Here is a 14,669-nt window from a genome sequence, read left to right on the forward strand (position 1 = left end):
CTTTACACTGTGCCAAACACTTTATTGTTTGCTTCCTATCTGCGTCATCTACACCTTCACACTATGCTATATCTCATTCATACATCACGCTTTTGTAATTTCCCAACACCAGGGGTTGGCGAGCGAAGCGAGCAGGGGGCGGAGCCCCCTAGTCTCACTGAGATTGTACAGATGGTGAACCAGCTGAGTATAGGGAAGGCTGCAGGGATCTACAGTATCTGGGGTGAACTTCTCCAGGCTGGTGGTAAGGCTGTCCTCTTGGCATTGCAAGCAATCTTTGCTTCCATCTGGGAGACGAGCATCATCCCAACTGACTGGAAAACTGGACTTATTGTCTCTATCTGGAAAGGGAAGGGAAGGGTGATTGCCTGGACTTAACAACTACAGAGGGATAACACTGTTCTCGGTGTTGAGTAAGGCTCTTGCTAGGGTCATCCTCAATAGGATCCGTGATCACTTGCTATCCTACCAGCGACCGGAGCAGTCTGGATTTACACCTAAGAAGTCTGTATTCTACCATTGAGGGTTCTCATGGAGTGCAAACGCAAATATCGGCAGAGTTTCTTTGCAGCCTTTCTCGATTTTCGTAAAGTGTTCTACTTAGTTGATCGAGCTACCCTGTGGGACATCCTGAGACTTCGAGGGATTCCCTCAAAGTTGCTGGATATCATGGCCAGTCTGTACATATATAATTTATTTTTAATGCATATTTCCTAATGAATTTCCAATTGCGTGATAATAAAGTTCACTTTGGCATTCATTCTCTCCTTGACTTCCACAAAGAGCTTTATGTTAAAAAGTAAAAAACTGTAGCTGAACAAAATGCCCACTCAAAGAGCATGCATTCCACGCTGAGCTGTGCATGTCACCCTGCTTAGGTTTGTTATACTTACTACCAGTTGGCTTATCAAATGTGGACTTCTTGCTACCATGGAATCATGCCAAATGTCTTGTATAGCCTGCTGGATTGCATTGACACAGTCATGATTGTACATGTACATATTGTTCATGGCCCCAGACATAGTTTTGCCTTCAGTTGGCCTCTTGTGGAGCTGTGTGTGACATTCCATCATGGATGCTAATTTAGTTAACTTATAAATAGGACCTCTTTGATGGAATGTTGCACATTGCCTTCCATCTGGTTACCCTCCCTGACTGAATATTTTCCTCCTGTGGAGCCTTACCCATTGTCCATTCAGGTTTATCTCACTCATTTAGATAGGAGATTACATTTAGGATTTCTTCTTGCAGAGGGACAGTATACTGTGTCTTATTATATGTTAAACTAGCCGTTCCCCACAGCTCCGCCCGCATAGTAGTGAAAAAGGACAAACTTTAAAGATCAATAAACAAACAGGTATCACAAGCTAAGCAGAAGCAAGGTACACTGCAAAGTGCAGAGGTAGAGCAGCTCGAACGCAGGCTGGCATGTGAGTGAGGAAGGCCCGGCCCAGCTCTCTGCTCCTGACGTCACTCTTCCCCCTCCCCTCGGCCTACAGCCTCTGTCTTGGATTAGTGCGAATATATCGCCCCAGCAAGTGAACTATGATTCTTAGCGCAATGAGAGAAGTTGCAAAATCAACTGGAATGTTCAAGCAAATTATAGAAAAAAATCCGATCTAAATCTGTTAAGTAGTTCTCTCGTGAAAAGCAGACAGACAGACAGACAGACAGACAGACAGAAGCTGGATTTTATATATATACAGTATATAGAGAGATTTCAGATTTTTTTGCTTCCATCTGAAGCAGATACCAATACAGAGTGCTAAGTTACCTTTTTCACAATGTCAGGGTTAGACATGAGGCTTGTAGGGTCCTGTCGGTCAAGTAGTCCTTCCTAGTCCTTTTACACTTCTTTTCTTAAACAGTAATTTTTGATTTTGCAGGATTAGCAGAACAAGCAGTGTCTTCCCTTTAAATCATCACGTTCTATTTCAATGTTATCCATTTCTTTTATTTTGCAGGCAGTTTTCCTTTACCAGTTGCAAGGAAAGTATCTACAGAATCAGGTATGACAAGGGTGGCCACAAAAATTCAATGGGCACTGCCAGCTGGCTGGCCTTTATTCACAAGTTTAGATGGGAGAACACTGAGTGTCCAGGGTAGATGTGCTTCACCAGCCTGTGAAGGGCTCATAACTGAACAGCCTCAGCATAAGGGCAGAAATAGAAAAATATAACTTTTTTTGTTTATCATTTGTATTTTACTGCTTTAATTTTTTGCTTGAATGCTTTATTATTTTTTACTTTTGATGATTTTTATGTCTGTGTATTGTTACATTCTTTTGTCTTTCATTACACTGTTGAATTTCAGAATGTATTTTACATTTTCTAGTTACTTTCATGTTTTGCATTTTAATTGTGCCATTTTTCATATGTCTATATTTATCTATTTTATATTTTATTTTTATTTTGTTTTTATTTCCTTTTCATTTTAGGATTTTTCTTTTTTTTTTTTTGCACTTTTTGTGTTTTCTCCTTAGCTGTTTTTCTCATGCATATATTTGCTTGCTTTTACATTTTTTGCTATTAGTGTTCAGCAGCACTGCAGGGATAGGTAAGTAGGTTCCCACTAAGCCAACCAGAAGGATAAGAAAATCTAACACAAGTGAAAATCATGCACAAGAAACCCTCAGGTTTCCATAATTGAACGTCTCCAAGCCTCATTGAACCCTGACATCCTGCTCAAGAAAATCATAAGCTGGAAACGAGACAAGACACACTAGTGGCAGAGGCAAATGTCAGCTCTGAAAGGGCTTCCAAATAATGTCAGTTAGACAAACACAGCTCTCGCTTTGCTCTTGGCGCACCACCCCCAAGATACCACAATGTCATAGTCATTTTTTAATAATTTCATGTCCTCAATAAATCAGTAAGCTACCATTATAGAGGTTTCTGAGGTCAAGAAATTTGGTGATTTCATTTATTTTTGTTCTGATACTTTTTTATTAACATTTCCTTTTTTAATTATTTTTGTTCTGATACTTTTTTATGAACAATTTTTTTTTTGTTAAAATGCCACCATTGTTGCTGTGTAGTTACTAGGCTGTGTGATGCCTGGTTTCACAGCAGTTGGCATACTTGTCCTTGAACCAGGGACATTGATATTCATGGAACCAAGATGGACTGGGTAATAGGGACACATAACACAGCAAGGGTAGGTTTAAAGTGTGCAGCACTTTTATTTTCAGTCAAACAAAGTGTTTAAAATAAATTGCAGTGCTTCTTGTAAATGTACTATATAATAAAACATCAAGATCTGTGTGTCCAGTTCGGCTGAGAAATCTGACTGATCAGTATGACGTTGATGTGATCAGTTTGGTTTTGGTGACATGATGGAAAGAGGACGTGAGAGTGTGATAATCACAAGGAAAAATAAAGTCATCTGATGTACATTGAGAGCGTCACCTTCAAAGACAACAAGTATAAAACCGGACAGGAGTTTTGAAAGGTGTCTTGGACATAATGATGAGTCTGAGAAGCATGCTGTATGGGAACGTGCTCAAGAGAGTGAGAGTAAAGAGATATTAGTAAAGGCATAAGATACATGCTGACAGTGTCACCATCAAAGACTGAAAATATAAAACTGGATAGGAGGTGAGAAAGGCGCCTCAAAAATAATATGAGTCTGAGAAGTAAGCTTTCCAGAAACGCGCTTGAGAGAGTGAGTGCCATTGAAGAGACGTTCTCACACACAGGTGAATACAGAGGAAAAGCACTGAAGGTACATGTAAAGCAAGAGATAGCAAATATTTTTAAATTATTCTATTAACCTGTCTTTGACAGATACTATGGCTAGTAAATAAAGAAATATTCCAATGAAGAGGTTAAAATGCAAGGTTAAAAACACAGGTTCTGTTCATTTAAATCCCTCCTGAGGCTCTGTGTTTCCTCTAAATGTGACATCTCGTGTGCCCACTTCTTACAGTCTCTTCAGTGAGAGGAGACACCCTCCAACATGCGTAGTCAACCCTTTTATTGGACTCGTGTCCACACCACCATCCTTTCTCCTGCTGCCATCCCTTGGTGTCTGCGGGAATCTCTCAATGTGATTGGCTGCTCCTGCCACTCTGGACCCTCAGCAGGTGTGACACTACCAAAGAGTGCCATTGCTCTGCTTGGGACAAAATTCCCGACTGCCTGGCTCCTCTCTATACCATATACGTCTGTGGATGCAGCATCTTAATTCCGATGTGGAGCAGCTGACCTAATTAGCGATCAGCTCACCTCCACACCGAACATCCTGCGGCTGCACCTATGGCACCCAAGACGCATTGACCCCTAAACGTGCTTTACCCAAGGCTGCTATGCTTAATGATCAAGAGGTGCACATCATGTGATCTCATCTCCGCAATGGGATAACAGTTGACATCACACTCACCCGAATTGTTTGAGTATTCAGATTACTCCAAAGTACCTGGTGTGTGAGTTAAATATTAATTTGATCTCTTGGTTTTGTCTGCTTTTGGTTTCCTGACTTTGATTCTTGTCTCTCGTATTGGTTAACAAAGAGCACTCAGATTCCTTGCTCCAAACTCTCTTATTATGTCCTTTTTGTGCTTCACTTTTTGGACTCAAAGTATTAAATTTCTTACTGGCTCTGACCTTAGCTTGCTTTTCTGACTTCATCTCCTGAGCCTTAATTTCAAACCATCGATGACTGTTTCTTTCTGAGTGGTCATTACACCAGGGTACATCGTCATTAGCTTTTTACAACTGTACAAAGCACATTTAGTATAGATCGACTCCCATGAACGCTCAAATATCTGTGGAAACACAGCTAGTCTACTATTCAGTGGCCTGGATGGAATCCTCATTGCTTCTTCTGATTCTAAGGTTAACCTGTAAGACAGAGTCTTCATTTTAATACCCTGATGCAGTCTTTATCTGGAAAGCTGAAGAGTGGGATCCCTTGGTATTTGAAACACACCCTATTCTCTGCATTTTACAAAATCAGATCAACCACCCCAGTGTCAAACTATTGGAAAATGATGTTTTTAATATGAATATTTATTTATTTTCATCCTGTTGAGTTGCTTCCTTGATTTTGGGTTTCTTGTTTAACGTACATTCTGCATATTGAACTTTGTTTTTGCTTTATTTTTGCATTTTGTTGTGTCACTTGGTTTTGCTGCTTTTCATTTATCTATTGTTGCAAAAAAAAAGTTTTTTGCATATGTGCATATTTTCTTTGCTTCAATTTTTGTATCTTTTATGGATTTCCTTTTCTTATACATTTTTGTTTTAGAATTGTGAAATCATTTTGTTCTTTTCTTTTTCTTTTCCTGACACTTTTTGTCTCATTTTAAAGATTTCAATATGCATTTATGTATAATTTTTTTTTAAATTCTTTATTGTTTCATGTTTAAGAGCTGATTTTTGCATTTCTTATGTATTTAAATTTTTTTTTGCCCTTGATTTTATTTTGGATATACTCTGGTTTATACTTTTTCTATTTTGTTTTTGTGATTTCTAATGCATTGTAGAACCAGAATGTGTACAGCCATTCTTATGTTGGTGAAAACACAACATCCATATACAAATTCAGTAATGTTGATATCATTTCATTTCTTTTAGGGCATTATTTGGCCTCAAGTTATTACTGGTGCAGCAGCAAATATTGTTAATGCTTTAATAAACTACATCTTTCTCTTTGTGCTGAATTTGGGCGTTGCGTAAGTCTCTATCATTAAAATCTTGAAATTATTACGCATTAATGGAGTGGGCTAAGTGATCATTTTAATAAATATACAGAAGTATAAATTCACACAGTATCAAAGGTTCATTCCAATTCAAACCACGTTCTATGCCTTGGTGTTTCTTGCAGGGGTTCTGCTTGGGCCAACACCATTTCACTATTCTCTCTTACTGTTTTTCTCTACTCTTACATCAGATGGAAGAAATTACACGTAGAGACTTGGTCAGGTAAGCATCTAGAGAGTTTGTCATGTTTTCTCAATGCTCTGTCTAAACTATGGCATTATTGCCCCAGACCTTTTAGTCCCATGTGTTCCCAAAGTATAAAGTATAGAAAGAGAAGTAAATGGGCTGCTGATTCCCACGAAGGACTGAATTCTTTTGCAATAAGATTTTTACTGAATTTAAATAAGAGTTATCAACCATGAAAATCACTATAAATCAAACATTACAAACAGGAAAATAGTCAGAGAATTAAAATAACCACCCACCCCACCAGTCTGTAAAAGAGGTCCTGTGAGGATTAAAATCCTTAATATGTGTGCTAACTGGCAACAGAAGCTCAGCAGACAAAGAAAGCCCCAGAAAGTATAGCAGACAGACAAATTAAGAAACAAGACCGGAAATGTCACACCGACGATTGGCAAGCCAGTTCCTGACTAAGCGCACAGAGGCTTTCTATTTCTGAACGATATATTGGAGCCAGATGAGCTGTTGATCCACACAATTGTACATTCAAGTGACATTAAGTTAAAGAAATGCCATTTCCAGAAATTTGAACTGAGAAAATTGGGTGATTTCAAGCAAAAAGGCTTGGGCTAATTTATCTGCAGTTTTTTCCAGAGAATAGAGCGTAAGCCGGATAAATATTAGGGAGAGCAGAAAATTTCCAGGAGAAGAAATATAAGAAAAAATAACTGGCAGAAAAGAACATAGAGCCAGCAGACCAAGACAGGGACTGTGGGACGATCTCAAAACATATCAAAAATGATGGAAGGAGTCAGCGACTAAGGGTATAGTATAAAGTTTATGAGAGTTAAGGTATAGGCGATGTGTGAACTTGAACTGAACATGCTGGTAATTTTTAATTTTGGAGGTTGCAGAGATAGTATTGAGGGTAACTTCCCAAGAGATGGGAGGGCACTCCGCTGGAAAAGAAATTAAGTTATAGGAATACTCCACCCAAAAATGACATTTTATAGGATATTTTGTCTGTGTAGCTGAAATGGTGGCCAAGAAAAAAAATTAATGTCATGTATTTGTTGAGGAAGGATGTAACATCATTTCTGATAGAATGAAAAGTGCTTTTGAATTAAAGACAGGACTCTTGACCAATGAGTGAGGGGGAGAGACAGGTCTTTAATTCAAAAGCACAACTCAATGCAAGGGGGCTTTTTGTTTGTGGACTACTTTCATTTTTCTTATCTTTTTATTGCTTGTTTAAAAATGTTTTACCAAAAAATATGTGTTCTGCACATTGTGAGCATATGGCTGGATGAACTGATGTGTGGATTATGCAACATAAGTAATGTGAGATTTTTTAATGCCTATTTTTGACATTGGGATTGTTCAGAGGTGGACACCATTTTATTAGAAACTTTATTATGTCCTTTCTTCATAAAAATGAGAATAAAAATACTTTTCAGCTGCTACTGCAATCTATATCGGGTAAGTAGCATATAAAAAATATAATTTTTTGGTGGAGTATTCTTTTAAGTATTGCTTTACAGTTGGGCGACATGGTGGCGCAGTGGTAACCCTGCTACCTTGCAGTAAGGAGACCTGGATTCGCTTTCTGGATCCTCCCTGCGTGGAGTTTGCATGTTCTCCCCGTGTCTGCGTGGGTTTCCTCACACAGTCCAAACACATGCAGGTTAGGTGCATTGGTGATCCTAAATTGTGCTTGGTGTGTGTGTGTGTGCCCTGCGGTGGGCTGGCTCCAGCAGACCCCCGTGACCCTGTGTTAGGATATAGCGGGTTGGAAAATGACTGACTGACTATTGCTTTACAACTTAAACCAGAAGCTGCTTGAATTAGACTAAGCCTATTTCATTCTTCATTCTTCCTTTTTATGAAGTTTTCTGGAACCACCTCTGAAGTTTTTTGTCTTCATATCTACTCATATCTACTTAGAAAGACCTTCGTATGCCTTTATTGTCATGCAGATGTGGGGGCTGTTTGGGAAATTCTGGAATCCTCAATGGCCTAAGTGCTAGCACAGTGGTTCACAAGCTTGATTTGCCAGGCTCTTTGCGGTCTCATAGTCACTCCTGGAAATATGCATGTTTATTTAATCTTGTTTTTGGAAAAAGCACACCTTGCATTTTCTGTGTAATCATTAAGTTGGTAATGCTCATTGTTGTAGTAATTAATAGATAATTAAGATAAGAGAAAAACTTACTTCCTGTGTCTTTACAGTATGTGCAATCTTTATACTTAATTTTTGCTTGTATTAGAAGGAACCAAGAAAGACTTGTGCCAGCTTCTTTAAGGTGTAGCATAGTTGACAAGTATAGTCCAGAATGGACTTGAGGATTTCTCAAAAGCATCCATCCATCCATCCATTTTCCAACCCGCTGAATCCGAACACAGGGTCACGGGGGTCTGCTGGAGCCAATCCCAGCCAACACAGGGCACAAGGCAGGAAACAATCCTGGGCAGGGTGCCAACCCACCGCAGTTCTCAAAAGCAGAATGTTTATTTCGATAACTGGTTTGTTTGTACTGAGAATCAGCATTTGTGGACACACATTAACCAAGGCGTGAATTGCCAAAAGTTAGAAAATTGTTATGAAAACGCACGTCTGGAAATGAGCTGTGCACACATGCAAAGTTTGCAGCTCGGGTCTGTGTGTGTGACAATTAAGAAATCCTTGCTTGGGACAATTAAAGAAATTAAGTGTATGTGATTTATTTTACCCCTTCACAGGCAGCAAGACTATTGACAAGGATGATTTTGGTCTATATAACGTTCCTAAATGCACATTAGAACTGGTGTTTATATAATTTTTCTATACTGCACTGCAATTGTACTGCTTGGATTGAAATAAAAAGACTAGAAAAAATGTTAAAGGGACCAGTAGATGAACTAACCAACAATTTTCTGCAAAAGAATTGGCCAAAGACAAAACTGAAGATGAAAATTCATTAAACAAAACCCAAAATGTGATCTGAGAACGTAGTCAAAAGGAATGGTAAATAATAAAGCCAATGGACACCAAAATACTGCTAAAAACTGCAAAACACTCTTTGTTGCTTTTCAGAAACATGAACATCTGAAACTTGTGATTGTGGCCTTGTATGCCATCTTGATGTCACATGACAACAAATGACGTGGCAATCATAAAACAATTTAACCCAAATTGGCATTGTGCCAAGAATTCAAATATTTTAATGAACTGAAAATGACAACTGTTAGAGAGTGGAGGAATGACACAGCCCAGAGAAGCAAAAAGTTGACATGCCAGCCAGAGCTCTACCCCTGCAGTCAGCTTAGTCCAGCAGTAGCTTGGGCTTTATATGCTCTGACCAGAAGGGAAGAAGTCAGTTGTCCTTATTAGGCATCTTTTCGGGCACCCCCTCTTGTCCCTGGGGTGGTATGACATACCCCTGATGAACAAGGAAGGTGCTATTCCAATGTGCACGTGTGACATATCAAATTATGAACTGGATTCCACTTATTCAGAAACCTCTAAAAAGAAGAAATCTATACAGAAATATGTGGCATATTATTACATTCTATAAAGTTAATATTAATGACAGCAGTGAATCTGTAATTTAACTGTTTTTAGAAATTTTAATTAGCAGGGCACACACTAAGAATTCAGTTTTTTAATTATAGCAAGCAAGTTAAATGCTTACTAAAACATTCCTTTCCCACAAATGGTCAAAGTAAAGTCTTATGAAAAGATGTACTTAGCTTGTTTAAATGCTGATAGTTTACACTCTTCGATGATTATAGGTGAAAAAATTTGGTGTTTTGACTGTCTTTTCTTTAGCACAGCATTTCATTCTTTATCCATTGGCAATATCTATCTCAATATCAGGTTGTTTTCTGTTTTATAGTTTTTAGTCTTTTCTCATGGTGTTGCAATTCCTACCAAAAAAATCACAAAAAGGGGAACAGACCCCCCCCAAAAATAGAATAGGCCTTACCCCAGGCAGCTTAGCCCCAAACTCAAATCACACACTTCTGGCCTGTACAGGGCAATAAATGGGGATAAGGTTTTTAAATATGAAATTTTCTACAATCCACAAAAATGTCCACAATAAGGATAAAACCATGACACTTCTGGTCCCAAAGGATAACAAAAACAAATGTCCTTAATAATGTTTCAATAATTTAAAGAAGAAAGAAATAACAAAAAAGAGAAAGATAGGGAAAGTAAAAGGGCAAAAAACATAAACCAACCAAATCCAACTCAGAATCTATTAAATCATACCTTGTAGTGAATGCATTGAAAGGCAGAAAAGCCCAAGAACACAAGAAGCACACCCCAAAAGCAGGATTCAACGACCACAACACAATGCTGAAGTTCCAGCTTATTCTTAAATGCTAACTGAGGGCCAGTACCCCAGCTGCATCATTAGGAGGCCCTGGCAAAAATAATCAATAAGTACAATACCAATGAAAATCATAATATTACACAAAGAAAAAATTAAATCAACATCACAATATAAAAATGATATTTAAAAAACAACAAAAATAATATAACTAAATAAACTTAAGCCATTTCAGTAACCCTGAGCAATCAATTAGAAAACAGCATTTTTTGTTATGGGAAATAATGTTCAGTTTATTATCTCCAGCTTGTTTAAAGTCCACAGATGTTGCTAGAAATTCTAACAATCTGCAGCCTGTTAGAATTCCATACATTTTTATAGGTATGCCCTAACCTACTAGAATTTCAGTTATTTATATGCCTTATTCTAAACACATTAGCCAGCTTTCAGTTAACATTTTCTAATTTATAACAGGCCAAGTACTTGAAAAATATAGTAAATATATAAAACTATACTTACAGATCACATTGACATATTATGTAATCTTATGAATTCAACTTTTGTCCTGAAGATGTTTGACCACAGATGTCCACAAGGAAACCACTGGAAAATTCCTTTTTGTTGTTGAGAGGGTATGTTGTTGTGAGGTTGTTTGGTGCATGCAGGCTACTCTTAAATATCTTCTACCAGCTTCTACCGACTGTAGTGGTCAGTATAGTTTTCAATGCAGTAGTATGCTAGGGAAATGGCATTAGTGTAGATAATGCCAACTGACTAAATAAACTGATTGAAAAGGCTGGTTCAATCTTGGGAGTCAGCAGGCCCGGTTCTGCCGGTTGTGCAAAGTGTGCATGCACGAAGGGGGCCGAACATAGAGGGCAGCTGCGGCTGCCCTCAACAAAACGCAGGCTCGGCGCGGGGCTCGTCTTTTCCCGTCGAATGTCAGTGACTTGCTTCAAAGAAAAACGGGCAAGTCACAACACGTGAACTGTGGCAGCTAAAGTACGTAGCACAACAATCAAAGGTTTTTGTAGTGTTCACTGTTTGTTTGTACAATCTTTGTTATTGTTAAAAGCACAAGTTTAAATATAATTTTGGAAGTTGTTTTACCTGTAAATTGGGAGGTAAAGTATATTAAAGTATTACATATCTAGTTCAGGTGTGATGTGAAGAAATAGAATTTTGCTAAATTTTGTATTTGCGAGAATATGAGGTCTTTTTCAAGAAAATTAAGTCTATAATTGGCACTCACTTTATATTCGGAATTTTACTGATGAATTAATTAAACTTGTCGGCGATTCGTTAAATGCATAAGTCAAGTTTTCTTCTACCTACAAAGAAATTTTCTTAAATTTTTTTTGACATTAAGGAAATTGCGAAAATTTTTAATTTTAAATACATTGGTTTAGAAAACGAGAGAAGGTATTATAGGGTGAGGGGGCGGCTGAAATTAAATAGCACGATGGCGGCTTCACCTCTAGGACCAAGCCTGGGAGTCAAGCTGGACTCACTTGAGGAAGTGGTGCAACAGAGGTTACTCACGAACCTCCTTACTATCTTGGGCAGTGACATTCAAACCCTGTGTGAGGTCTTGACTAAACAGAGGAGCCCTTCAGTTACAGACTGAGACTGCATTGCTCCAAGAGGCACTACGTGAGGTCAATTCTACCCTCAGCCATCAGGCTCTATAATGAGTTATCCCTCTGCCACAGAGGTATTGTTCCCTGATTGCTGAATGGTACTGAGTGGGTCTAGCAAACATCTTAACAGAGAGTGATGTTATGCACAATATACTGTGCCAATGACTGGCATCCCATACTGTACAATTATAACTGATAAGTATGTGCAGTTCCAATTACCCTTAGTAATTACCTACAATTTGTTAATTAACTTATAGATTATTATATTGTATTTATACCTTAGGGATTAATACATTTTCTTCTATCTATCTGTCTATCTCTCTCTCTCTGTCTGTCTCTCTGCCTCTAAACTCCAGTTAATATATAACAAATATGCAATAATATGTAAATCCCTATCCTTAATATCAGAAGATCTAAATACAGGTATATTAAAAGTTTTTTCAGAGCTTTTTTATACCTAGGCATCTTGTTCTCTGGAATCACATGTTAAATATTATTGGTTTTTGTTGTCCTTTACAGGTTGGTCTCAGGAATGCCTACAGGAATGGGGGAGCTTCATGCGTTTAGCCATTCCCAGTATGCTGATGCTGTGTATCGAGTGGTGGACATTTGAGATTGGCAGCTTTCTTTCAGGTGAGGCAAAAAAATGTCAACACATTTGGGTTGAAGATCCTTGATTTTTCTGTTCTGCACCCCAGCTGCATCATTAGGAGGCCCTGGCAAAAAATAATCAATAAGTACAATACCAATGAAAATCATAATATTACACAAAGAAAAAAATAAATCAACATCACAATATAAAAATGATATTTAAAAAATAACAAAAAGAATAAAAATATAACTAAATAAACTTAAGCCAGTTTTGAAATATCTAAGCAGTTATGTATGCTAAGCATAGTGTTGTCCTCTCTGTAAATTTTATAAGGAGGATTGTGCATTATATTAACATGCCATGGTCTGATACCAATGTCTCATGTCTAATTCTATAGACCTACTGTATCATAACTACCCAGACAATATTGCCCTTAAAATAAAACTGATTAGTGCTTTATTGAACAGATCAGTTTAGAGGACAGCAGGGTGATGTGGCACACTACAATGAGCTACAAATCCCATTCTGAATGTGGTCCCAAACTCTCCCTATACAGAACCATAAAAACCTGTCTCAGCAATGTTTTGATGGACATCATGGATGGGACTCCATAATAAAGATTAATAAGCCGTAATAAATCAGTTGCCAGACAAGCAGATGGCAGTAGAGTTATCTGGTAGTTCTATTTTCATTAGGCAACTCTTCCAGAACGGAAACCATGAACCACAGGGTGGAAATCTAGTGAGGGGACCTCAGGATTTTTTATGGATTTTGCAGCTAACCCAGAAGTGTCTTTTGGGAATGCAGATGTCACACTGGAAGTACTTCTAGGTCTAGTTTTAAAGGAGTTTACATGGCCTCTCCCAGAGGAGTCTGGAGATGGGAGTGCTGTATCAACAAGGGCTTACTTGGCTTTTTGGAGTGAGAAGAACGAAAAGGCCAGTGTTAGAAAGAGAAGGTAGGAGGTGAGAACAGAGTGTGTCAGACATGTTGGAGTTGGGTGCTAATTAGGGCCACCTTCTTCTGTATAGTGAACCTCAAGGGGGTTAGACATTATTGCTTTTCTATATTAAACCACATTCTTTTGATGTCCTCCAGATTATCATTTATTTTTCTGGGATCAATCTTTTGTTTGGAAAGTGATCCCATGTTGTGGTTATTCTGGTATGGGTGTTTACTCACAAGCACCTCTGTCTTTAGATAGTAATCAGACTCTTTGGGGACACAGGCTGCTATTGTTACAGTAAAAACTGAGCATGGAAAAACTCATCATCTGCCAGTTCATATCCCTGTTTAAACAGATCTGTCCCAAACCCTTCTTGAACCTTGCCAAGCTAGTATCATAATGGCCTGGGTCCACCCAAGCCTTGTAGCTAAAAATTCCTATGTCCCGTGTTCTAATTGGCCTAATCTGAGGCCAGAAAACCAGTTCACTAATGTAGTTTTTAAAATCACGCTAGGGGCATTCTGCTAAATCTGCCTTTGTGATTATAACTGACATTGACCTTTCTTCCTCTGCAGGTTTGATTAGCAAAGTTGCACTTGGGAGTCAGTCCATACTCTACGAATTGTCCATTATCGCCTACATGGTAAGCAAAAGATCTAGCACTCAGATACTATATAATTTGCAATAATGGCAATGTGTGTGTCTAGTTCACCATGCTGATTATGTGCACAATCAAATGATGCATACTACTAAGTAAATTCTATTTCTGCCCCATGTTATGGTTCTTTTTATTCTTTTATGGTAATTCACAGAATCCAAGTAGGTAACATGAATCCATTTAAACCACAGAAGTGTTGTCCATTATGATATACACTAGGGGGCTCCGCCCCCTGCTCGCTTCGCTCGCCAACCCCTGGTGTTGTGAAATTACAAAGAGCGTGATGTATGAATGAGATATAGCATAGTGTGAAGGTGTAGATGACGCATATAGGAAGCAAATAAACTTGTACATGTCCAAAAACGGGCTCAGAGAGGTAGATGCTAACTTTGTCTATGGTTTGTCCTGGTGATTTGTTGATGGTCATGGTCAAGGCAGGTTTAATGGGGAACTGTCGCTGTTTAAGTGTAAAAGGTAATTCCAGGTCAGAACTTGTAAGGTCAATTCTAGGAATTAGAAAAGTATTGTTAGCATGTGATTCTGTAAGAAGTTTTGCTTCAATAACATTGTGTGGCATGGTGTTGACGACTAAACGTGTACCATTGCATAAACCCTGTTTAGTGTTAAGGTTTCTT

The 14,669-nt window shown here is 38.3% G+C and overlaps 2 protein-coding genes across 2 annotated transcripts in view; one reads left to right on the forward strand and one right to left on the reverse strand.

Annotated features, from left to right (window-relative positions):
- nxn (nucleoredoxin) overlaps positions 1–14,669 on the reverse strand; it is a 337,134-nt gene that overhangs the window by 275,743 nt on the left and 46,722 nt on the right. The gene's annotated exons all lie outside the window — the stretch shown is intronic.
- Positions 1–14,669, forward strand: part of LOC114655548 (multidrug and toxin extrusion protein 1-like) — a 276,585-nt gene that overhangs the window by 52,409 nt on the left and 209,507 nt on the right. Inside the window, exons 6-10 of the mRNA XM_051930853.1 lie at positions 1,965–2,009; positions 5,577–5,674; positions 5,827–5,924; positions 12,358–12,471; positions 13,952–14,019. Coding sequence (XP_051786813.1) covers positions 1,965–2,009; positions 5,577–5,674; positions 5,827–5,924; positions 12,358–12,471; positions 13,952–14,019 — 423 coding nt within the window. The remainder of the gene's footprint in view (positions 1–1,964; positions 2,010–5,576; positions 5,675–5,826; positions 5,925–12,357; positions 12,472–13,951; positions 14,020–14,669) is intronic.

The sequence above is a fragment of the Erpetoichthys calabaricus genome, chromosome 8 (assembly GCF_900747795.2).
Source record: "Erpetoichthys calabaricus chromosome 8, fErpCal1.3, whole genome shotgun sequence".
In the NCBI taxonomy this organism is placed as follows: Eukaryota; Metazoa; Chordata; class Cladistia; order Polypteriformes; family Polypteridae; genus Erpetoichthys; species Erpetoichthys calabaricus.